Source organism: Rana temporaria, chromosome 10 (assembly GCF_905171775.1).
Source record: "Rana temporaria chromosome 10, aRanTem1.1, whole genome shotgun sequence".
NCBI classification, from domain to species: Eukaryota; Metazoa; Chordata; class Amphibia; order Anura; family Ranidae; genus Rana; species Rana temporaria.
The window spans coordinates 17046597-17071046 of NC_053498.1; the positions used below are offsets into that span (position 1 = coordinate 17046597).

General features: G+C 45.2%; 1 protein-coding gene across 2 annotated transcripts in view; it reads left to right on the forward strand.

The window, feature by feature from the left end:
* Window positions 1-24450, forward strand: part of ERF (ETS2 repressor factor) — a 157951-nt gene that overhangs the window by 60163 nt on the left and 73338 nt on the right. Inside the window, exon 1 of one of the 2 annotated variants that reach the window (XM_040327307.1) lies at window positions 8563-8687. The exons of the other annotated variant lie outside the window; for it this stretch is intronic. Coding sequence (XP_040183241.1) covers window positions 8666-8687 — 22 coding nt within the window. The 5' untranslated portion in view covers window positions 8563-8665. Of the gene's footprint in view, window positions 1-8562; window positions 8688-24450 lie in introns of those variants that run through there. 2 annotated transcript variants of the gene reach the window in all.

The window sequence follows — 24450 nt, forward strand, 5'->3', positions numbered from 1 at the left end:
GTGGCTTGCAATTGTTTTACCGGGGTTATGGCTAAAGCTACCAGTCATATAACCCTGGTATTTCTTTCTTTCAACCGGCGATTCTCTTTCCTATGAAAGCGGTCCGAGCAGCTAATTAGCCGCTGGATTGCTTTCAGAAGCAGCGGGAGGGCTCGTCCCCCTCTCTCTCTCGCTGCTTACTGGTGTCTCTCAGGCTTACCATTCTTACAGACAAGCCCGGGAAATGATCCAGCGGTTCGCGTAGCTGGTCACAGAGGCGAAGAGACCAAATCGTCTCTGGCCACTTCTATGATTTAGGAGGACCGAAGCGTCATCATGACATCACTTCCGATCTAGGGCAGACGCGGGCAGACGCGAATTCGTTCGGGAATCGGCGTATCAGGCTCATTTGCCTAAACAAATGAGACCTGAACGTAAACGCCACCTAGCGGCCGGCTGGGTAATTACATTTAAGATCCGACAGTGTAAGTGACTTACACATGTCGGATCTTAAGCGTATCTATGCGAAAATGATTCTTAGGCCCCATACACACGAGAGAATTTATCCGCGGATACGGTCCAGCGGACCGTTTCCACGGATAAATCCTCTCAAAGATTTCCGCAGATTTCTATGCGATGGAGTGTACTCACCATCGCATTGAAATCCGCGCGGAAATCCTCTGGCGATGAGGTGTCGCGCCATCGCCGCGATTATGACGCGGCGACGGGCGCGACGCTGTCATATAAGGAATTCCACGCATGCGTTGAATCATTGCGACGCATGCGGGGGATCCCTTTGGACGGATGGATTCGGTGAGTCTGTACAGACCAGCGGATCCATCCGTTGGGATGGACTTCAGCAGATGGATTTGTTCTGCATGTCAGCAAATATCCGATCTGCTGGAAATCCATCCCAGGGGAGATTTATCCGCGGAAAAAGATCCGCTGGCGTGTACACACCATAGGATCTATCCGCTGAAACCCATTTGCTGGGATTTATCTGCGGATGGATTCTATGGTGTGTATGGGGCCTAAGAATCACTCGCATAGATACGCGGGCCAAAAAAGAGACATACGACAGAGTATCCTGAGATACTCCGACGTAACTATACTCAGAATATGGCCCACAGTGATCTTCCTGATCCTAGGAATTAACAGAGTGATCTCCCCAATCCTAGGAAGTAACAGAGTGATCTTCCCTATCTTAGGAAGTAACAAAGTGATCTTCCTGATCCTAGGAAGTAACAAAGTGATCTTTCTGGGGCAAATCCACAAAAACGTAGCCTAACTTAACTTTTCCCATTTAAGTTACACTGGCGGAAAATTTCTACCTAAGTGCCCGATCCACAAAGTACTTACCTAGAAATTTTCGGCCGTGTAACTTAAATGTCTCCGGCGCAAGGCGGTCCTCTTCTGCAGGGGGCGATGACAATTTAAATGAGGCGCGCTCCCGCGCCGGCCGTACTGCGCATGCTCGTGACGTCATTTTCCCGACGGGCAGCGCGCAAAATTACGTTACGCCGGGCTTTGTGGATTGCGACGGGACAATAAAGTTGCGTCGGGTAAAAAAAATCAAAATTTTAAAAAAATAGCGGCGATCGAAAAAAAGGTCTGTTTTTACAAGGTGTAACTAGTTTACACTTTGTAAAAGCATCCCTAATTTTACGTATGCAAACGTAAACTTACACAGAAAAAACAAAGCTGAAAAGCTTTGTGGATCTCCGTAAGTCCTCATTTGCATACGCGAAGCGGCATTTCAACGCGAAATGCCCCCAGCGGCGGATGCGGTACTGCATCCTAAGATCTGACAGTGTTAGTGTCTTACAGATGTCAGATCTTCTGCCTATCTTTGGAAAACTGCTTCTGAGGATCAGTTCCAAAGATAGGCACAGAGATACGCAGGCTGAACAGCAGTTCCGCCTGCGTATCCCTTTTGAGGATTTGGCCCTCTGATCCTAGGAATTAACAAAGTGATCGTCCCTATCCTAGGAAGTAACCGAGTGATCTTCCCGATCCTAGGAAGTAACAAAGTGATCTTCCATATCCTAGGAAGTAACAGAGCGATCTTCCCTATCCTAGGAAATAACAGAGTGATCTTCCCTATCCTAGGAAGTAACAAAGTGATCTTCCCTATCCTAGGAAGTAACAAAGTGATCTTCCTGATCCTAGGAAGTAACAGAGTGATCTTCCTGATCCTAGGAAGTAACAGGGTGATCTTCCCTATGCTAGGAAGTAACAGAGTGATCTTCCTGATCCTAGGAAGTAACAGCATGATCTTCCCTATCCTACCAAGTAACCGAGTGATCTTCCCTATCCTACCAAGTAACAGAGTGATCTTCCCTATCCTACCAAGTAACAGAGTGATCTTCCCTATCCTAGGAAGTAACAGGGTGATCTTCCCTATCCTAGGAAGTAACAGGGTGATCTTCCCTATGCTAGGGAGTAACAGAGTGATCTTCCCTATCCTAGGAAGTAACAGGGTGATCTTCCCTATGCTAGGAAGTAACAGGGTGATCTTCCCTATCCTAGGAAGTAAGAGTGATCTTCCCTATGCTAGGAAGTAACAGAGTGATCTTCCCTATCCTAGGAAGTAACAGAGTGATCTTCCCTATCCTAGGAAGTAACAGGGTGATCTTCCCTATCCTAGGAAGTAACAGAGTGATCTTCCCTATCCTAGGAAGTAACAGGGTGATCTTCCCTATCCTAGGAAGTAACAGAGTGATCTTCCCTATCCTAGGAAGTAACAGGGTGATCTTCCCTATCCTAGGAAGTAACAGGGTGATCTTCCCTATGCTAGGAAGTAACAGAGTGATCTTCCCTATCCTAGGAAGTAACAGGGTGATCTTCCCTATGCTAGGAAGTAACAGAGTGATCTTCCCTATCCTAGGAAGTAACAGAGTGATCTTCCCTATCCTAGGAAGTAACAGGGTGATCTTCCTGATCCTATAAGTAGCAGAAAATTGATAGAAAGTTACTCAAGTCATACACCATGTCATTCAACATGGAAATAGAAGGGCTGGCACATGGAGGCTGTGCTGCAGTGTAAATGTGCAGTCATGGGTGTTCACATGCTGCGATCATGATGCTTTGCCCGTGGCAAAAATGATTGCTTCTGTCGTGTTTCGGCAGGCAGTACCACAGCTCAATGTGAATGGGGACATGCTGGCAAAAGACCTGTATTGCCCACAATTGTGGCGTGTTGGTGTGGCATTTACGGGGTTAATACAGGTAGTGAGGAGGCAACATGTCGCCTGCCAAATGCCCCTGAAAAGTGATCCAAACACCGTTTACCAGAGGCTTGTCTGTTTGGACACCACCCTTCTCCATGACATAGGGGACAATGACAATGACATAGGGGACAAGGTGTTCCATAGTGAACTTGGAACAGAGAGCACAGCAATGTATCAGTTCAGTACATTTCTGGCAGGATCAACAGGTATTTTTACACTTATTGAACTGGTGTATACATCACATAAAGGGCTGGATTCACAAAGAGTTACGCCGGCGTATCAGTAGATACGCCGACGTAACTCGGAATCTAAGCCGTCGTATGTTGGTAAGTGTATGCTCAAACTGAGATACACTTCAACCTGCCTAAGATACGACGGCCTCTTTTACTGTGAAAAAAGGGTGCAATGTTTACGCTGGCCGCTAGGTGGCGCTTCCATTGAGTTCGGCGTAGAATATGCAAATGAGTAGATACGCCGATTTACGAATGTACGCTTGCCCGTCGCAGTAAAGATACGCCGTTTCCGTAAGAGATACGCCGTGTAAAGATAAACATGCCCCCTAGGTGGCGTATCCCATGTTAAGTATGGCCGTCGTTCCCGCGTCGCAATTTGACAATTTTACGTTGTTTGCGTAACTCGTCTGTGAATGGGGCTGGACGTCAATTACGTTCACGTCGAAACCAATGACGTCCTTGCGACGTCATTTGAAGCAATGCACACTGGGATATTTTACGGACGGCGCATGCACAGTTCGTTCGGCGCGGGGACGCGCATCATTAAAATGATACACTCCCCCTACCTGCCGAATTTGAATTCCGCCGCGTGATTTACGCTACGCCGCCGCAACTTTTGTGAATAAAGCACTTGCTTGAAAAACTTGCGGCGGCGTAACGTAAATCGGATACGTTACGCCGCCGTATAGATACTCCATTCTACGAGAATCTGGCCCAAAGAGTATACAGGACATAAAGAGTAGAGGGTGTAATATAATGCTAATGGTATTTTTATCAGAAAACAAAGCACACAAGAGATCGTTGTTGGGGGTTTTTGTTTTACATTTTACTCTCATGCCGCGTACACACGGTCGTTTTTCAGCATGAAAAAAAAAATGACATTTTTCAGCATGTCCAAAAAACAAAGTTTTTCCAACTTCATCATTAAAAACGACGTTGCCCACACACCATCGTTTTTGAAAAATGATGAACAAAGCGCGGTGACGTACAACATGTACGACGGCACTCTGAAGGGGAAGTTCTATTCGCCTTGGGGCTGCTTTAGCGGATTCATGCCGAAAAACGACTGTGTGTACGCGGCATTATTCTCTGTTTATGTAACTTTTTCCAACAGTTTTAGTTCAGTAACTTTTCTGGGGTGTTAGACCCCCTTGTGCCGCCATTCAGCACTTCCTCGTACTACAATCTCACCTCTCTATATAAAGCACAACTCCAGACAAAAATAAGATATTTGTATATATACAGTATATAGACAGAGGCTGATAAGTCACACTCAGGTATGTGCACTGCTTGTATTATACAAAAGTGAATGATGAATTGCTGATTATTTCTGTCTCTTCTATCTGCCTAGATTTCAGCTTTAACATTAAAAATGTCATTAGGCTCCACCCCCATCATACTTCCACCCCGCCCCCCCCCCCCCCCCCCATACTGACAGATAATATCTACAGACCCTGTTATACATTATATAATTCTATACACTGTGCTGTCCCTTCCACTCCTCTCATACAGGTACTGGTCCCCTCTATACACTGTGCTGCCCCTTCCACTCCTCATACAGGCACCGGTCCCCTCTATACACTGTGCTGCCCCTTCCACTCATCATACAGGCACCGGTCCCCTCTATACACTGTGCTGCCCCTTCCACTCATCATACAGGCACCGGTTCCCTCTATACACTGTGCTGCCCCCTTCACTCCTCATACAGGCACTGGTTCCCTCTATACACTGTGCTGCCCCCTTCACTCCTCATACAGGCACTGGTCCCCTCTATACACTGTGCTGGCTCTATATACAGACACTGGTACCTTATATACACTGTGCTGGCTATATATACAGACACTGGTCTCCTATATACACTGTGCTTCCCCTTCACTCCTCATACAGGCACTGGTCCCCTCTATACACTGTGCTGGGTCTATATACAGGCACTGGTCCCCTCTATACACTGTGCTGGCTCTATACACTGCTACTGGTCCCCTCTATACACTGCACTGGCTCTATACACTGGTCCCCTCTATACACTGTGCTGGCTCTATATACAGACACTGGTCCCCTCCACACTGTGCTGGCTCTATATACAGGCACTGGTCCCCTCTATACACTGTGCTGGCTCTATACACTGGTCCCCTCTATACACTGTGCTGGCTCTATATACAGACACTGGTCCCCTCCACACTGTGCTGGCTCTATATACAGGCACTGGTCCCCTCTATACACTGTGCTGGCTCTATATACAGACACTGGTCCCCTCCACACTGTGCTGGCTCTATATACAGACACCGGTCCCCTCTATACACTGTGCTTCCCCTTCCACTCCTCATACAGGCACTGGTCCCCTCTATACACTGTGCTGGGTCTATATACAGACACTGGTCCCCTCTATACACTGTGCTGGGTCTATATACAGACACTGGTCCCCTCTATACACTGTGCTGGGTCTATATACAGACACTGGTCCCCTCTATACACTGCGCTGGGTCTATATACAGGCACTGGTCCCCTCTATACACTGTGCTGGCTCTATACACTGGTCCCCTCTATACACTGTGCTGGCTCTATACACTGGTCCCCTCCACACTGTGCTGGCTCTATATACAGGCACTGGTCCCCTCTATACACTGTGCTGGCTCTATATACAGACACCGGTCCCCTCTATACACTGTGCTTCCCCTTCCACTCCTCATACAGGCACTGGTCCCCTCTATACACTGTGCTGGGTCTATATACAGACACTGGTCCCCTCTATACACTGTGCTGGGTCTATATACAGACACTGGTCCCCTCTATACACTGTGCTGGGTCTATATACAGACACTGGTCCCCTCTATACACTGTGCTGGGTCTATATACAGGCACTGGTCCCCTATACACACTGTGCTGGTCCTATATACAGACACTGGTCCCCTCTATACACTGTGCTGGTCCTATATACAGACACTGGTCCCCTCTATACACTGTGCTGGGTCTATATACAGACACTGGTCCCCTCTATACACTGTGCTGGGTCTATATACAGACACTGGTCCCCTCTATACACTGTGCTGGGTCTATATACAGACACTGGTCCCCTCTATACACTGTGCTGGGTCTATATACAGGCACTGGTCCCCTCTACACACTGTGCTGGTCCTATATACAGACACTGGTCCCCTCTATACACTGTGCTGGTCCTATATACAGACACTGGTCCCCTCTATACACTGTGCTGGGTCTATATACAGACACTGGTCCCCTCTATACACTGTGCTGGGTCTATATACAGGCACTGGTCCCCTCTATACACTGTGCTGGTCCTATATACAGACACTGGTCCCCTCTATACACTGTGCTGGTCCTATATACAGACACTGGTCCCCTCTATACACTGTGCTGGTCCTATATACAGACACTGGTCCCCTCTATACACTGTGCTGGCTCTATATACAGACACTGGTCCCCTCTATACAGACACTGGTCCCCTCTATACACTGTGCTGGGTCTATATACAGACACTGGTCCCCTCTATACACTGTGCTGGGACTATATACAGACACTGGTCCCCTCTATACACTGTGCTGGCTCTATATACAGACACTGGTCCCCTCTATACACTGTGCTGGGTCTATATACAGACACTGGTCCCCTCTATACACTGTGCTGGGACTATATACAGGCACTGGTCCCTTCTATACACTGTGCTGGTCCTATATACAGACACTGGTCCCCTCTATACACTGTGCTGGGTCTATATACAGACACTGGTCCCCTCTATACACTGTGCTGGGTCTATATACAGACACTGGTCCCCTCTATACACTGTGCTGGTCCTATATACAGACACTGGTCCCATCTATACACTGTGCTGGGTCTATATACAGGCACTGGTCCCCTCTATACACTGCGCTGGTCCTATATACAGACACTGGTCCCCTCTATACACTGTGCTGGGTCTATATACAGACACTGGTCCCCTCTATACACTGTGCTGGCTCTATATACAGACACTGGTCCCCTCTATACACTGTGCTGGGTCTATATACAGACACTGGTCCCCTCTATACACTGTGCTGGGTCTATATACAGGCACTGGTCCCTTCTATACACTGTGCTGGCTCTATATACAGACACTGGTCCCCTCTATACACTGTGCTAGGTCTATATACAGACACTGGTCCCCTCTATACACTGTGCTGGGTCTATATACAGACACTGGTCCCCTCTATACACTGTGCTGGTCCTATATACAGACACTGGTCCCCTCTATACACGGTGCTGGGTCTATATACAGACACTGGTCCCCTCTATACACTGTGCTGGCTCTATATACAGACACTGGTCCCCTCTATACACTGTGCTGGTCCTATATACAGACACTGGTCCCCTCTATACACTGTGCTGGCTCTATATACAGACACTGGTCCCCTCTATACACTGTGCTAGGTCTATATACAGACACTGGTCCCCTCTATACACTGTGCTGGGTCTATATACAGACACTGGTCCCCTCTATACACTGTGCTGGTCCTATATACAGACACTGGTCCCCTCTATACACTGTGCTGGTCCTATATACAGACACTGGTCCCCTCTATACACTGTGCTGGGTCTATATACAGACACTGGTCCCCTCTATACACTGTGCTGGTCCCCTCTATACACTGTGCTAGGTCTATATACAGACACTGGTCCCCTCTATACACTGTGCTGGGTCTATATACAGACACTGGTCCCCTCTATACACTGTGCTGGGTCTATATACAGGCACTGGTCCCTTCTATACACTGTGCTGGTCCTATATACAGGCACTGGTCCCTTCTATACACTGTGCTGGTCCTGTATACAGACACTGGTCCCCTCTATACACTGCGCTGGCTCTATATACAGACACTGGTCCCCTCTATACACTGTGCTGGGTCTAGATACAGGCACTGGTCCCCTCTATACACTGCGCTGGTCCTCCTCGGACGCTCCGCGCGCTGGTTCCCCTGGCCCCGTGACGTAGACGTCGCGTCGGAGCGGTGAGGGGAGTCTCCATGGCGACGCGGTGTGCTGGGTGACGTCATGAGGGGGCGGCTCCCCGCGGCGTGGGCGTCCCGCGGGTGTAATGTGAGCGGGCGGGGGGAGGAGACGAAGAAGAAGAAGAGGGAGGAGGAGAAGCCCGGGGCCCGAGCGGGAGGAGGAGGAGACACTCATACCGGAGCCAGGCACCGAGCGGAGAGCACAGCTAAGCTGGACACAGCCATGAAGACCCCGGCAGACCCAGGTAATCCCCTCAGCGAAGTCCTCCGCAACTCCGCCCGCCTCCCTCCCTCTCCGGCCACATGGCACGCCGCGCACTTCTCCTCACTTGTTGCTGGCGGAACAACTTTGGCGCTGCGGGAAGAAGGAGGAGGGGACAGGTCGTCCCAGGCAACCGCACTCTCCCGGTTGCTATGGGCAACAGCTGCAGTTTTCAGCGCTGTGATGATGGGACAGAGGAGGAGATCTGGGGGAGGGGGGGACATGACAGTCCGGATAGGAGCGCTGAGCAACTTTTACTGCACTTTTCCTGCATCTCATCCCCTGTGATCGTACGATGGAGATCTCCCTGTGTGTGGGATGTGCTGACCGATACTGGGGAGGTCTCTAGTTTGTATTCTCTATCCAATGATAGGATATAATAATAATCCAATATCACTTTATTGATCATGTATTAAATACAATCATTCGGTACAACTTATCAAGTCCTGAGACCCTTCATTCCATGGAGCACTGATTCAATTTAGAATAGATCGACTGTATTATCAATATCACGCGATTGATCATCCAATATGACTTTATTGATCAATTGTGATCTTCCAATATGGCTTAACTGATCAATATTATCATCCAATATGATGTATTGATCAATGATAATCATCCAAACCCAATGTATTGATCAATACAATCTTCCAATACATCTTAACCGATCAATCTGATCATCCAATACGACGTATTGATCAATGATGATCATCCAATATGACTTAATTGATCAATATGATTTTACAATGCAGCTTAATTGTATTGATGAAATTGATCAATCTTCCACTACTGCTTAGCTGATCAATATGATCATCCAATATGACTTTATTGATCAATGCGATCTTCCAATATGGCTTAACTGATCAATATGATCATCCAAACACAACGTATTTATCAATACAATCTTCCAATGCAGCTTAACCGATCAACATGATCATCCAATATGACTTTATTGATCAATGTGATCATCCAAACCCAACGTATTGCTCAATACAATCTTCCAATACAGCTTAACCGATCAATATGATCATCCAATACGACGTATTGCTCAATTATGATCATCCAATATGACTTAAGCTGCATTGTAAGATCATATTGATCAATTAAGTCATATTGGATGATCATAATTGATCAATACGTCGCATTGGATGATCATATTGATCGGTTAAGCTGCATTGGAAGATCATATTGATCAATTAATTTATCAATTTCATCAATACGTTCTTCCACTACTGCTTAGCCGATCAATATGATCATCCAATAGGACTTGATTGATCAATATGATTTTTCAATACTGCTTAACCGATCAATGTGATCATCCATTACAACTTTATTGATCAATACAATCTTCCAATGCAGCTTAACCGATCAACATGATCATCCAATATGACTTTATTGATCAATGCCATCTTCCAATATGGCTTAACTGATCAATATGATCATCCAAACCCAACGTATTGATCAATTCAATCTTCCAATACAGCTTAACCGATCAATATGATCATCCAATATGATGTATTGATCAATATGATCATCCAATACGACTTAATTGATCAATATGATCTTACAATGCAGCTTTAATTGATCAATTTCATCAATACTATCTTCCACTATTGCTCCAGGACTTTATTGATCAATACGATTTTTCAATACTGCTTAACCGATCAATAAAGTTGTAATGGATGATCACATTGATCGGTTAAGCAGTATTGAAAAATCCTATTGGGCAATCATATTGATCGTTTAAGTTGTACTGCAAGATCAAAATGATCAATTCAGTCGTATTGGATGAGCCCATGCAGTATTGGAAGATCGTATTGATCAATAGTCATATTGGATGATCATATTGATTGGCTAAGCAGTAGTGGAAGATCATATTGACTAAATTGATCAATTAAGCTGCATTGTAAGATCATATTGATCAATTAAGTCGTATTGGATGAGCCCATGCAGTATTTGAAGATCGTATTGATCAATAAAGTTGTAATGGATGATCACATTGATCAATACAATCTTCCAATGCAGCTTAACCGATCAACATGATCATCCAATAGGACTTTATTGATCAATCCGATCTTCCAATACGACTGTATTGATCGTTTTGATCTTGCAGTACAACTTAACCGATCAATATGATTACCCAATGCGACTTATCAATCAAATCCAGACAATATTCCATTGATCTACAGAATTCTGGTTCAGATCGGTTGTATAGTCCGTGTGTCACACGCCGATCAATATCATGTAGTTGATCATCTGATGCAGCTTAAATGATCCAATCAATTGATTTTGAGAGCTCTGGTCCTGATTTCAGATCGATCGGATATACGGGGGGTCCACACACACGTGTGTCGGTTTAGATTGTTCAATCATTAAAATTCAAATCAAAATTGTAAACCGGAGATTGATTAATTGATCAGAGGAGTTCTGGTATTGATTTCCATTATTAGTATTAACAAACAAGTATAAATTATTGATCAAACGAGAGACCCCTCTGATCGATTTACACACAATTGATCATCCAATATGACTTTATTGATCAATGCGATCTTCCAATATGGCTTAACTGATCAATGTGATCATCCAAACCCAACGTATTGATCAATACAATCTTCCAATACAGTTTAACCGATCAATATGATCATCCAATACGACGTATTGATCAATGATGATCATCCAATATGACCCGATCGAGTCAAATCTAAACCAACACTTAAGTGTTGGTTTGGATTTGACTCCATCGGTTGTACGGAGTCCACACATCTTAGCTTTACAATTTATTGATCATCCAACACATCTGATCCAAATCGGAGACTGATTGATATGAATGTCGTCTGATTGCGGCTCGATCGGTCGTACGTTATCGACTCGCCTATCGATATCGTACAATTGATCGTCCGACTCGACTGAACCGATCAAATTGGAGACTGTTCCATTGATTTAAAGAGCTGCTTTTGACTTTGTCGGTTCACGTATTGATCCGATCGATCGACATTGTCTCATGTGACTTCGCTGATCAGATATTAAAACCGTTCCACTGATTTGGAGAGCTCTGGATTGGTTTAAAGTGGCCACACACGCGTTGATACGATCGTTAAGTTGATCAGTAAATAAAAACGATCAATCAGAATACAAATTATAGATTGTTCTCCCTCCATCCGATCAGTGTCATCAGTGATTGGTGGAATTTTCACATTTCTAATTGGTTGTCGGACAGACGCAGATAATCATACAATCACAATACAGATCAGATAAATGTTTTCAATCAGTTTTCCAGCTTAATTGTGTTACGTTGTTTTATTGATTAATCGCCAATCACAATGACTCTGCCGTGTTTCATTGTATCTTTTATCCGTTGTTTCTGATCACTCGAAGGATTATCAGTGCGAGTGCCAGAAAGTTACATGGAAGTCCTGTTGCCGGATCTACAGGAACCCGGGGGCCACAGCAACACACCTGTCATTATTTATCGTTTAATCGCATTTCCAACCAATCGACTGTTATCTTTCTAGGGTTTAGCGCAGAACAATATCTTGTGTTTTGTTGTAGTCGGTGGTGAATCACTTGTTTCTAGATCCGCTGCAAATCGCTGTGAATGACCACATTCAGTTGTGTTGTTATAGGAAGCTGTGTGTCAGGGATTGTGTGATTTGTTATGACCACATTCAGTTGTGTTATAGGATGCTGTGTGTCAGGGATTGTGCGATTGTGTGATATGTTATGACCACATTCATTTGTGTTGTTAGAGGAAGCTGTGTGTCAGGGATTGTGTGATTTGTTACAAAGTGTACATCAGGGATTGCACACAGTAGAGATTAGTGTATATCATTGCTGGTTGTGTGATTGTATCACTGTGCAGATCAGGGATTGTGTGTGATTGTAGCAAAGTGTACATCAGGAGTTGTATATCACTGTGTTATACATCGTTGTGTTAGTAAAAAAAAAAATGCAGATCAGGCATTGTGCGATTTGTTACAAAGTGTACATCGGGGATTGTGCATTGTAAAGTAGAGATCAGAGAGTGTAAATCATTGCAGGCTGTGTGATTGTTGCTGTATTCTAAAGATCGGGGATTGTATATGATTGCTGGCAGTGTGTTGTGTGATTTTGTTACAAAGTGTACATCAGGGATTGCACACAGTAGAGATTAGAGTGTATATCATTGCTGGTTGTGTGATTGTATCACTGTGCAGATCAGGGATTGTGTGTGATTGTAGCATAATGTACATCAGGTGTTGTATATTACTGTGTTATACATCGTTGTGTTAGTAAAAAAAAATGCAGATTGGGGATTGCACACAGTAGAGATCAGGGAGTAAATGTCTGGCTGTGTGATTGTTGTTGTTGTTGTACTGTGCAGATCATGGATTGTATATGATTGCTGGTTGTGTGACTTGTTACAAAGTGTACATCAGGGATTGTGCATTTTAAAGTGGAGATCAGAGAGTGTAAATCATTGCTGGCTGTGTGATTGTTGTACTGTGTGTAGATCAGAGAGTGAAAGGTTGTAGGAAAGTGCAAATCAGGGATTGTATATGATTGTGTAATTGTAGCAAAGTGTACATCAGGGATTGTGCTTTGTAGAGATTAGAGTGTATATCATTGCTGGTTGTGTGATTGTATCACTGTGCAGATCAGGGATTGTGTGTGATTGTAGCAAAGTGTACATCAGGGGTTGTATATTACTGTGTTATACATCGTTGTGTTAGTAAAATAAAATGCAGATCGGGGATTGCTGGTTGTGTGATTTGTTACAAAGTGTACATCAGGGATTGCACGCTGTAGAGATCAGAGTGTAAATCATTGTTTGTTGTGTGTTGTACTGTGCAAATCAGGGATTGTACGTGATTGCTGTTAGTGTTTGTGTGATTTGTTTAAAAGTGTACATCGGGGATTGTGCATTTTAAAGTAGAGATCAAAGAGTTTACATCTTTGCAGGCTGTGTGATTGTTGCTGTATTCTAAAGATCAGGGATTGTACATGATTGCTGGTAGTGTACACTTTGTAACAAATCACACACACTACCAGCAATCATGTACACTTTGTAACAAATCACACAAACGCATCAGGGATTGTACTCAGTAGAGATCAGGGAGTCAATTTCTGGCTGTGTGATTGTTGTTGTACTGTGCAGATCATGGATTGTATATGATTGCTGGTTGTGTGTTGTGCAACTCGTTACAAAGTGTACATCAGGGATTGTGCATTTTAAAGTAGAGATCAGAGAGTGTAAATCATTGCTGGCTGTGTGATTGTTGTACTGTGTGTAGATCAGAGAGTGAAAGGTTGTAGCAAAGTGCAGATCAGGGATTGTATATGATTGCTGGCTGTGTGAATGTAGTACTGTGCAGATCAGTTTTTTATACATCATTGTGTGATTATAGCAATCGTGTGCAATCCCTGATCTGCACTTTGCTACACAATACCTATACAATCCCTGATCTCCACATTTACTGTGTGCAATCCCTGATGTGCACTTTGCGCCAATCACACAAAATCCCTGAAATGCACATGACGATGACCACACACACTCTGGAAGATAACTGTACAGGGGGTCGTGTTACACTTCACATGCAACTATGGATGATCAATCAGCCCAATGTTATCTCTGATCTGCACTTTACAATGTACAACTGATCTGCATCTCACTACAAAACACACAACCAGCAGTCCCTGATCTGCATATTTTAATTTAATTTTTTTTACCAACACAACGGATGTTAAATAACAGTGATATACAACCCCTGATGTACACTTTGCTACAATCACACAAAATCCCTGATCTGCACAGTGCTACAATCACACAACCAGCAATGATATACACTCTAATCTCTACAAAGCACAATCCCTGATGTACACTTTGCTACAATGATGTGCAATCCCTGAACTCTACATTTACAATGTGAAATCTCTGATGTACACTTTGTATATGATTGCTAGTTGTGTGATTGTAGCCAAAAGTACATCAGAGATTGCACATTGTAAATGTAGTTTTCAGGGATTGTACATCATTGTGTGATTTGTAGCAAAGTGTACATCAGGGATTGTGCTTTGTAGAGATTAGAGTGTATATCATTGCTGGTTGTGTGATTGTAGCACTGTGCAGATCAGGGATTGTGTGTGATTGGAGACAAATGTACATCAGGGATTGCAGATCTGTGATTTTGTGTGATTGTAGCAAAGTGTACATCGGGGGTTGTATATCAGTTATTTTACATCTGTTGTGTTGGTAAAAAAATAAAATATGCAGATCAGGGATTGCGCGCGACTGCTGGTTGTGTGATTGCGCGCGACTGCTGGTTGTGTGTTTTGTAGTGAGATGCAGATCAATGATTGTACATTGTAAAGTGCAGATCAGAGATAACATTGGGCTGATTGATCATCCTCCATAGTTGCATGTGAAGTGTAACACGACCCCCTGTACCGTTATCTTCGTGTGTGTGTGTGTGTGGTCATCTTCATGTGTTTTGAATGGAGAATCGCATATAGTTGTGTGTTGTCACCTCTGTGCCTGTTGTTGGATCACACTACACATGTGTCTTCTCTGATCTCCCCATGTTGGGGTGTCCCGGGCTGTCTGTTGATTTTTGGGGGGTGCTTAACACCGACCAATCTCCCCCCCCCCCCCCCCCCCCACTCCCAGGCGGATACAGTTGTATCCGAGCTCCACGTTCCAATTGAAACTTTTTGTTTCCGACAAACAACGTGCTCTTAAGGTGGCCCGGTGGCTCTGTGTGGGTTAAAGCACGTAACTGCTCTAAACTTTGTCCAGAAGCTGCTAATGGCAATTTACTTTCCATGAGCTAAGCCTTTCCCTGCGGATTAACCCCTGCCTGCTCAGATTGTGAACACAAGCTGGGGGGGGGGGGGATAAGCTCTGTTTCTCAGGCTGCTGCTGGGTAGCAGTGTGTTTTTTAGTGCCACTGTGCTTTGATCTCTACATTGCCACTTTTTTCTTTTGTGAAGATCTTAGAGCCCCGTGTGCTGTCGGGATAGCTCCTTGTCACTGCGATTGGCCCATCTGTCACTTGCAGCGTTTGCGCTGTAAAAACGCACGCTTTGGTGCGCTGCAGTGCCGTTTGATTCTAAATGGCGCACACTAATGTGCGTGCATTGCAGCGCACCACAGCATTCCGTCACTCGCTTATTGTGGTCCATTGCGTAAATAGTAAATTGCGTTAAAAAAAAAAAATAAATCTAAAATTAAAATGACTGATCTGCCTTAACGCAATGCACGTCGGCGCGTTAATGTGGATGTGTTTTGCCGCAGTGTGAACGGAGCCTCAGAGGACATACAAGTGCACCCCAATATGTGTGCAATACCACGTGTGTGTGTTTGTTTTAAAAAAATAAATAAAAAGTTGGGAATACTTGGGGGCAGGAAAGATCTGCCTATCACTGTGATTGGCTTTTGCAAGGGTCAGATGATCAGGAGCCGATCCCACCAGCTACCGATCATTAGCAGGGACCAAGAGCTGTCGTGAGCGTTTTATCAACATTGTAACATTGGCCATCCGGTTGTGTGTGTGTGTATATATGTATGTGTATATATGTATGTGTGTGTGTGTATGTGTATATGTGTATATATATATATATATATATATATATATATATATATATATATATATATATACATACATACATACATACATACATACATACATACATACATACATACATACATACATACATACATACATACATACATACATACATACATACATACATACATACATACATACATACAGTTTCTCCTAAACACCCAGATTCTGCACATATGCGCCACTTGATATCTAACATTTTTGTTTTTATATATATATATATTATATTATATTTATTTTACGCATTGACATATTTGCAACATTCATAAGAATGGCGGTATATGTTTTTTCTTTCCTCCAGAGTCGATCTAAAGTTTCATTGCGCTTTTTTTGCAGCAGACCTTGAAAGCGCTTCCACCTGAACAAACTCCATCCAGGTGTCTTCCTCCTCGGGACACAAGCTGTCATGTCCGTGTCCCCATCTCCCTCCTTTTTCTTTGTAATGTTGTTTTGAATCCCTCCCCCCACTCCCAATCCTTCGCTCTTTTTTTATTTGGCGCCACCTTAAACCCACCCCCCCTCCCCGGGTAGCCTGATTGTCTGTCTTTTGGAATTTGAATCCTTCCCCCCTCCTCTTCTTCACCCTCCCATCTTCTCTTCCTAAACTCTATTCTGCTTCTGTTAAGACTTGTCCTTAATTGAGGCTCCCCAATCCGTTCCCGTCCTTTTTTCCGCATTTCTTGTTTCAAGCGGAGCCAAGGCCAAATTACTAATACAATTCCAAAACTCCCAGACTTTCCGAAACCAATCGAAAGGCGGCGTCTTTAACACTTTGATTTCTGATTGTGTCGCCTTTAATAATCAGGTTTGATTTGTAAGAAAATAGTTGACCCCCCCCCCCCTTTTATCTTTTTGTTTTTATTGCAACTTTTTATAGATGTTCTTGGACGTCCTTTGTTAATGCATCCTTTTGTTAATAGATCGTCCAAAGGGGGTTATTTACGAAAGGCAAGTGCACTTGAAATTGCACTGAAAGTAAACTTGGAAGTGCAGTCGCTGTAGATCCGAGGGGGACATGCAAAAACATCATTTTAGCTTGCACATGCGCGCGGGAGATTTCAATCCGGCATGGGGCGGCCCTTCAGCCGAGGATCCCCCCTGCGCATGCGCCGCTGCAATCAGCGGCGCATCACGAGGGAAATATCTCCTACACCGTACAGGTTTAGGAGATATTCTTTATACCTACAGGTAATCCTTATTATAGGCTTACCTGTAGGCAAAAGTAAAAAAAGTGGGTTTACATCCACTTTAAGGCTGCATTCACACCTTTGCGGCGACATAAAATAGGCGTTTTGTCCCGCGATTTGCGGCGACAAAACGCGTAGTTTTTAGCCTTGTTTTTTGCTGGAGGGGTGATTTTAACATTGTCGGCTATGCCCGAACGCCGAAGCCGCCTGAAAAAAAGGGTCCGGGACTTGTTTTGAGCTTCAGGCGTTTCGGCGTTCGGCGTGGAGATGTGAACCATCTCCATAGCCGACAATGTAAAATCACCCCTCCAGCGTATTGCAGGCTGTAATAGCGGCGGGCGTCTGGCGTGAAAACTCCTAGGTGTGAATGCAGCCTTAGTCTCTGCAGGTGGTGGCGGAGGACTGCGTCTGTGTCCTGACTCCCGAATGAATGGAAGCAAGCAAACGTGCATTGATGGGTGCTGGTGGGGCTGCATTTGATGGGCCCTTCATTAAAAAGGTGGGGGTATACATGGGAGGGCAAAGGGGGTGGAGTCAGGGGGGGTGGCAAAACGAGGTTTCGCTTAGTGTGTCAAATTCTTGCACCAACTCTGGGCGCAATGCAACGTGTGCGTCCCTGCACATTTTCAATACGTTCCCATGTGTCACTTTTCCGCTGCATTTACACTATAACGCGGCGTATTTTGCCGCGATTTGTAAACTTTTTTTTTTTTTTTACAAAACATTTACATTGATGTCTATGCCGAAAGCCGCCTGAAAAAAAGGGTCCGGGACTTGTTTTCAGGCGTTCGGCGTGAGATGTGAACAATCTCATAGACATCAATGTAAATTCGCCCCTCCAGCAGCACGAGCGTCGGGCGTAAATACGCCTAGGTGTGAATGCAGCCTCAGAGAAGCCTGTTCATTTAGGATTGGTTCACGCCTACAGACGCAATGCAACGTGTGCCATGCATCGCGTGTCGGGCAGCCCGTTCATTTAGGATTGGTTCACACCTAGAGGCATCATGGAGCGTGTACGTGTTTTCTGCACATTTTCAATCCATTCTCATGCATCACGTGTAGGTCAGCCCATTCGTGACACCTGTAGGTATGAACCAATCCTGATATGAATGGTCTGCCCTACACGTGATACATGGGAACGTATTAGAAATGCATGTCTAATTGCATTTTATGGGTACAAAAATGCACATTATTGCGCCAAAGCGCGATCCCCCCCCCCCCCAAGATACACGAAAGAGAATTGCATATCGGTAGGTATAAATAAAAAATAATGGTAATCCTCTTGTGTATCGGCTTAAAATCACTCGTGTGCGTGGGAACTGAAGCGTGATCAATTATTTGCATGGAAAGCGAGTCGTTTTTGGTTCTTGATTTCTGGAATGGTGTGAACATCGTCTTTTTTTTAAATTGTGCTTTTCGGTGTACTAGAACAGTAAGGCTAGACGTGCGTCTAAACTGCCGCTCCTCCTCATAAGCGATCGCTTTCACAGGTTATGACGCCTTCCTGCCACCAAAGCACTGCAACAACTTGCATTGCATATCGTTGCAGTACACGGGTTACGTTTAGCAGCTCCCATTAAATGTAATGGATAAATTATGCTGCGGGCACGAAACGAAACGCGTTTTACTACTTTGTTGTGCGATTGTGATGTCTGTAAACACTCCATCCTGCAGCGCTCCTCCTCGCTGTCCACTTACAATTTTGTAGCTTTTTTTTTGTAATGTAGGGAACGCACTGGTTTTGCTGCATTTTCCACATCGCGTATACAGCTGCCAAAAGTATTGGGACACCTGCCTTTACACGCATATGAACTTTAATGGCATCCCAGTCTTAGTCCGTAGGGTTCAATATTGAGTTGGCCCACCCTTTGCAGCTATAACAGCTTCAACTCTTCTGGGAAGGCCGTCCACAAGGTTTAGGAGTCTGTCTATGGGAATGTTTGACCATTCTTCCAGAAGCGCGTTTGAGGTCAGGCACTGATGTGGACAAGGCCTGGTTCACAGTCTCCTCCCTAATTCTCCCAAAGTTGTTTTTAGTGAGTTGAGGTCAGAACTCTGTGCAGACCAGTCAAGTTCCTTCACCCCAAATTCGCTCATCCATGTCTTAATGGACCTTTCTTTGTGCACTTTGGGGCAGTCATGTTGGAACAGGAAAAAGCCATCTCCAAACTGATGCCACAAAGTTGGGAGCATGAAATTGTCCAAAATGTCTTGGTATGCTGGCACTGTAGGCCCAACCTCCACCCAATGATTTGGACCAGTGCACAAAGCAAGTTCCATGAAGACATGGATAAACGACGAGTTTGGGGTGGAGGAACTTGACTGGCCTGCACCGAGTCCTGACCTCAACTGGATAGAACACCTTTGGGATTAATTAGTGGAGACTGCGAGCCAGGCACTCCTCCACATCAGTACCTAACATTACAAATGCACTTCTGGAAGAATGGTCAAACATTCCCATAGACACACTCCTAAACCTTGTGGACGGCCTTCCCAGAAGAGTTGAAGCTGTTATAGCTGCCAGTATGCCTGCCTCGCTGTGCCAGTATGCCTGCCTCGCTGTGCCAGTATGCCTGCCTCGCTGTGCCAGTATGCCTGCCTCGCTGTGCCAGTATGCCTGCCTCGCTGTGCCAGTATGCCTGCCTCGCTGTGCCAGTATGCCTGCCTCGCTGTGCCAGTATGCCTGCCTCGCTGTGCCAGTATGCCTGCCTCGCTGTGCCAGTATGCCTGCCTCGCTGTGCCAGTATGCCTGCCTCGCTGTGCCAGTATGCCTGCCTCGCTGTGCCAGTATGCCTGCCTCGCTGTGCCAGTATGCCTGCCTCGCTGTGCCAGTATGCCTGCCTCGACGATCTTCCTACCTTCTCAGGCTACAGGTGTCCATTATTCAAAAGCCATGCCTCCTCCTCAGGCTGTTCCGTGATAGGCGGAACACTAATTTTCCCAGCAGAGCCCTCTGTTCAGTGTTCCGCCTCTCACGGATGTCCTCTCGTCCTTGGCGTATAAGACGACCCCTGACTTTTGGGGCATGATTTTAGGTGCAAAAAGTCATCTTATACGCCGGTAGATACGGTACTTTTGGTAATATAGTGTGTGTGTGTATGCGATGCGGGAAATGCAGCAAAACCAGTGCGTTTCCAGCATTGCACTAAAATCGCATGCCCTTCACGTAATCTACTGTGCACGTCATTGTTAAAATAAACACCCAGAAACCACGTGCAATTGCCTTGCGATTTTGGTGCGGAAATATAAAAAATAAATAAAGGGTCCTGCGCCATTTCAATGCAGTGCGATCTGAGCCATACAAAGCGAGTATTGAACCCGGACTAAGGGGCCATTTCAAGTGTGGGTAATGGCGGGAGTCCCAATACTTTTTTGACAATATAGTGTGCGTGTGTACTGACAATTTTTTATTCCATTTTCTCTCATGGTGTTTGCATGGCCTAAATTAGACCAGTCTGTGTGTTTTACTGAAGGCTAGGTGTAACAGAACTTGTGATGTGAATGAGCCCTAATAGGATCTGTTGCCCATTGCTTTTAAAGTTAAGCAGCACATAGAGCCCGTGGCGTGGTGCTGATTTGGCGCATGGAAAATGCGCCAGCGTACATATTTTTCTTTGCTTGTTCCCCTCCACGCTTTTTTTATTCTGACGTATTCCAGTCTGCTGCAAAAATTGCTTGCTTTAAAATAAAAAAAATCGCCTTGGTCTAGTAAGCCCCCGCTTTGGTGGTGGAAGAGTTAAGACCTTGCGTTAACTTGCAGGCCCAGACAGATGGAAATTCCTTGTAAAGTTTCCACTGTTTAAATGTATAAATGTGAGAGTGTGCGCTGTTCCTGCAGTCTGTGTCTTTAAAGCTGTCCTGGAATCGCAGTGATGTAATGTTGGTTTTTGAAACAGAGATTGAATTCCAGCCTTTTAGCTTTTGGCTCAAGGGATTAGAGAGAGGGTGGTGTGGTTTGGGATGGGGAAGAGCGGAGGGGGGGGGGGCGGTTTGCATTTAAAGAGATAGCACCACTGCCGCGGCTTCCTGGAACTCTGTGGCAACCCGTGTCGGAGCCGATTAATCTTTTCTTGTTTGTTTCCCAGTTGTTTATTTTTTAAATCGTCACTTTCCTTCCCAAGGCGATGAAGGACGTTTGTCGTGAATTGCACGGCATGCATTGTTCACAATCATTGGCTTGTGTGATAATGTAGATGATCGCTTTAGATACTCTCGGGCTATCAACGTCTAAAGAAAAGTTGGTATGCAGAGTTCTTTGTCACTTGTGCAACTGTATCTTGTGTGTGTATGTGGACTGATTCGAATGGCGCATGACCCTGCGGGGTTATGGGAAAGTAGACGTAGTATCAGATTTCCCCCTTCTTCTTTTTTATGTTCAGGATATGCAAAGTAATGTGTTTGTAAGTATAACTCTTCCAAGAAATGTCGCAGACTTCCCCCTTGACAATGCCGTCTTCCCAAGAAGGACAGAGTCATGTTTATTCAGGACCCGCTCAGTCGGCATCTTCCTTCTGGACCAAGCTGCGTGGTTGGAGAGAATATGTTGGGCCTCATTCACATGGCCAGGGTCAGCATCTTGTCTCAGGATTGGGGTGCTGGCTTGGAGAGAGCACGTTTGGGCCTCGCTGGCAGCACGTTTGGGCCTCGCTGGCAGCACGTTTGGGCCTCGCTGGCAGCACGTTTGGGCCTCGCTGGCAGCACGTTTGGGCTCAGCATCTGCTCCCCCCCCCCCCCCACTGAGATGCCAGTGACTTGTCGTTATGGTTCCCCTATCCAGATGGTTCCTGTAAGGACTGCGCAGGCGCAATCCTTGCCGACGTAAATCTCCAAACCTCGGCCAGCATCCAGGCTCATTCCTTAACATCCCCGTGGATTGGAGGATGTTAAAAAAAGCGCCAGGGGGCCGAGCAAACCGTCTGAGGGAAGTGAGGCCGACTGGCCACTTTCCTCAAATTCCACGTCTCCCTGGATGCCGGCCGAGGTTCGGAGATTTCCGTCGGCAAGGATTGCGCCTGCGCAGTCCTTACAGGAACCATCTGGATAGCCGGCACCATATTGGCAGATCACTGGCTCGGAAATAACATGTTGGGCCTCATTCAGACAGTTAGGGACAGCAACTTGTCTCAGGATTGGGGTGCCGGCTTGGAGAGAACACGTTGGGCGTCACTAACAGTCAGGGTCAGCATCTTCTCCCCCCCCCCCCCCAACTGAGATGCCGGCTTGGAAATAACATGTTGGGCCTCACTAACACAGTCAGGGTCAGCATCTCCTCCCCCCCCAACTGAGACGCTGGCTCGTAACTAGCATGTTGGGCCCCATTCACGTGGCCAGGGTCAACATCTTGTCACTGGACTGCACACGTTTCAGCCCAGGTGGGCCTTAGTCATGTCTTCAAAACTTAAGCCCACCTGGGCTGAAACACGTCAACATCTCTTGTGCGTGCTTTTACTCCTGATGGATTTATAATAAAGGTTTTGACCTGCATTCTACGCTGTTATTCCGGCCTCTTCGTTGGACGCGAATTCGCAAGATGCAAGGCCGTGGTCTGAGCACAGGTGTGCTATGCTTATAAGAGATCTGGAAGGGTTGTAGCTGTTGCTCCTGTCAGAGAGGCATTGAGAAGAGCCTAGTGTGCATGAGACCTAACGGTTTTGGTCTTTTGTTATGCTGGGGGTGAGAACACTGACAACTCGGCTCTGACCTTTTGGCAGGGAACAATAGCCATTGAGCAAGGTTTCTAATCTCTGATTGCTATTTTTGCCGATAGCTGGCAGTGTTTGCAAGTAACATGTATCTCAAAAAGAGAGGAAAAAACGCACTGGAGCGCAAACGTATCACAAAAATGCATCTGAATCGCAAAATTGTGGTATCACGGGCCCCTCAGTAGACCCTCCTGTAGGTGTTCACAGTGTGGATAACATTTTCTCATTCTTCTGAGGGACTATTTATCTGTTTATTTCCTGGGTTCGCATGTACACGGGTGGACAGCCATTGACAGCGGTCCCGGATAAGGGATATTTTTCTTTGCACGAGTCGGTCTGATGAGAGCAAGCATGACGGCATTGGAGGAAAGTTTTTCCTGTGTTGTAGAAGACTGGACACAATCTCGGGATGGGTGGGGTGAGGGGGGGCCGTGGTGCCTGTCGGACTGTGTCAGACAAAGGCCACCAGAGAACCAAGGGGGCCTTATGTGTGCTTTAGATATGCAGATTGTACAGAAGGTGAAGAGGGCTTCCCCATTGTAAATTCTTTTTATGTTTCTTTTTTATGGCCAGTATGGCCCCCCCTTCTTAAATAAACACAAGAAGGTGTGCTTGTGATAACGGCACTCTTACCTGGAGGATCCGGGGACAATGGTGTTGGATACAAGCATATACAGGCATATAGGATGACAGGAGTCTGCAACCCATAACGTCTATTGTTCCTAGAAAATGGAGCAGTATGGATGTGGAAATGGGCATTTCGTGATCACACAATATTGCAGGGTAGACAACTGCTGGGGTGTTTTTTATTAAAAAAAAAAAAAGTTATCCCTCCTTCCAGACCAGGCCATTTTTTTTTTTTTTTTTTTTTTTTGGCACTGCGTCACTTTAACTGACTATTGTGCAGTCATGTGACGTTGTACAAAATTGATGTCCCCCCCCCCTTTTTTTTTCTCTTTTTATTCACAAATGGAGCTTTCTTTTGGTGCTATTTGAGCTCCTCTGCAGCAATTTAATAACTAAAAAAAAAAAAAAAATATATATATATATATATATATATATATATATATATATATATAATTTCTGCTAGAATACATATCCAAAACCAAAAAATGTATTCATCCGTTTAGACCAATATGTATTCGGCTACACATTTTTGGGTAAAAGCATAATAAGTGTGTATTGATTGGTTTGCGCAAGAGTTATAGCGTGTACAAACTATGGGAAAGATTTAGGGACTTTTTTTTTATTTATTT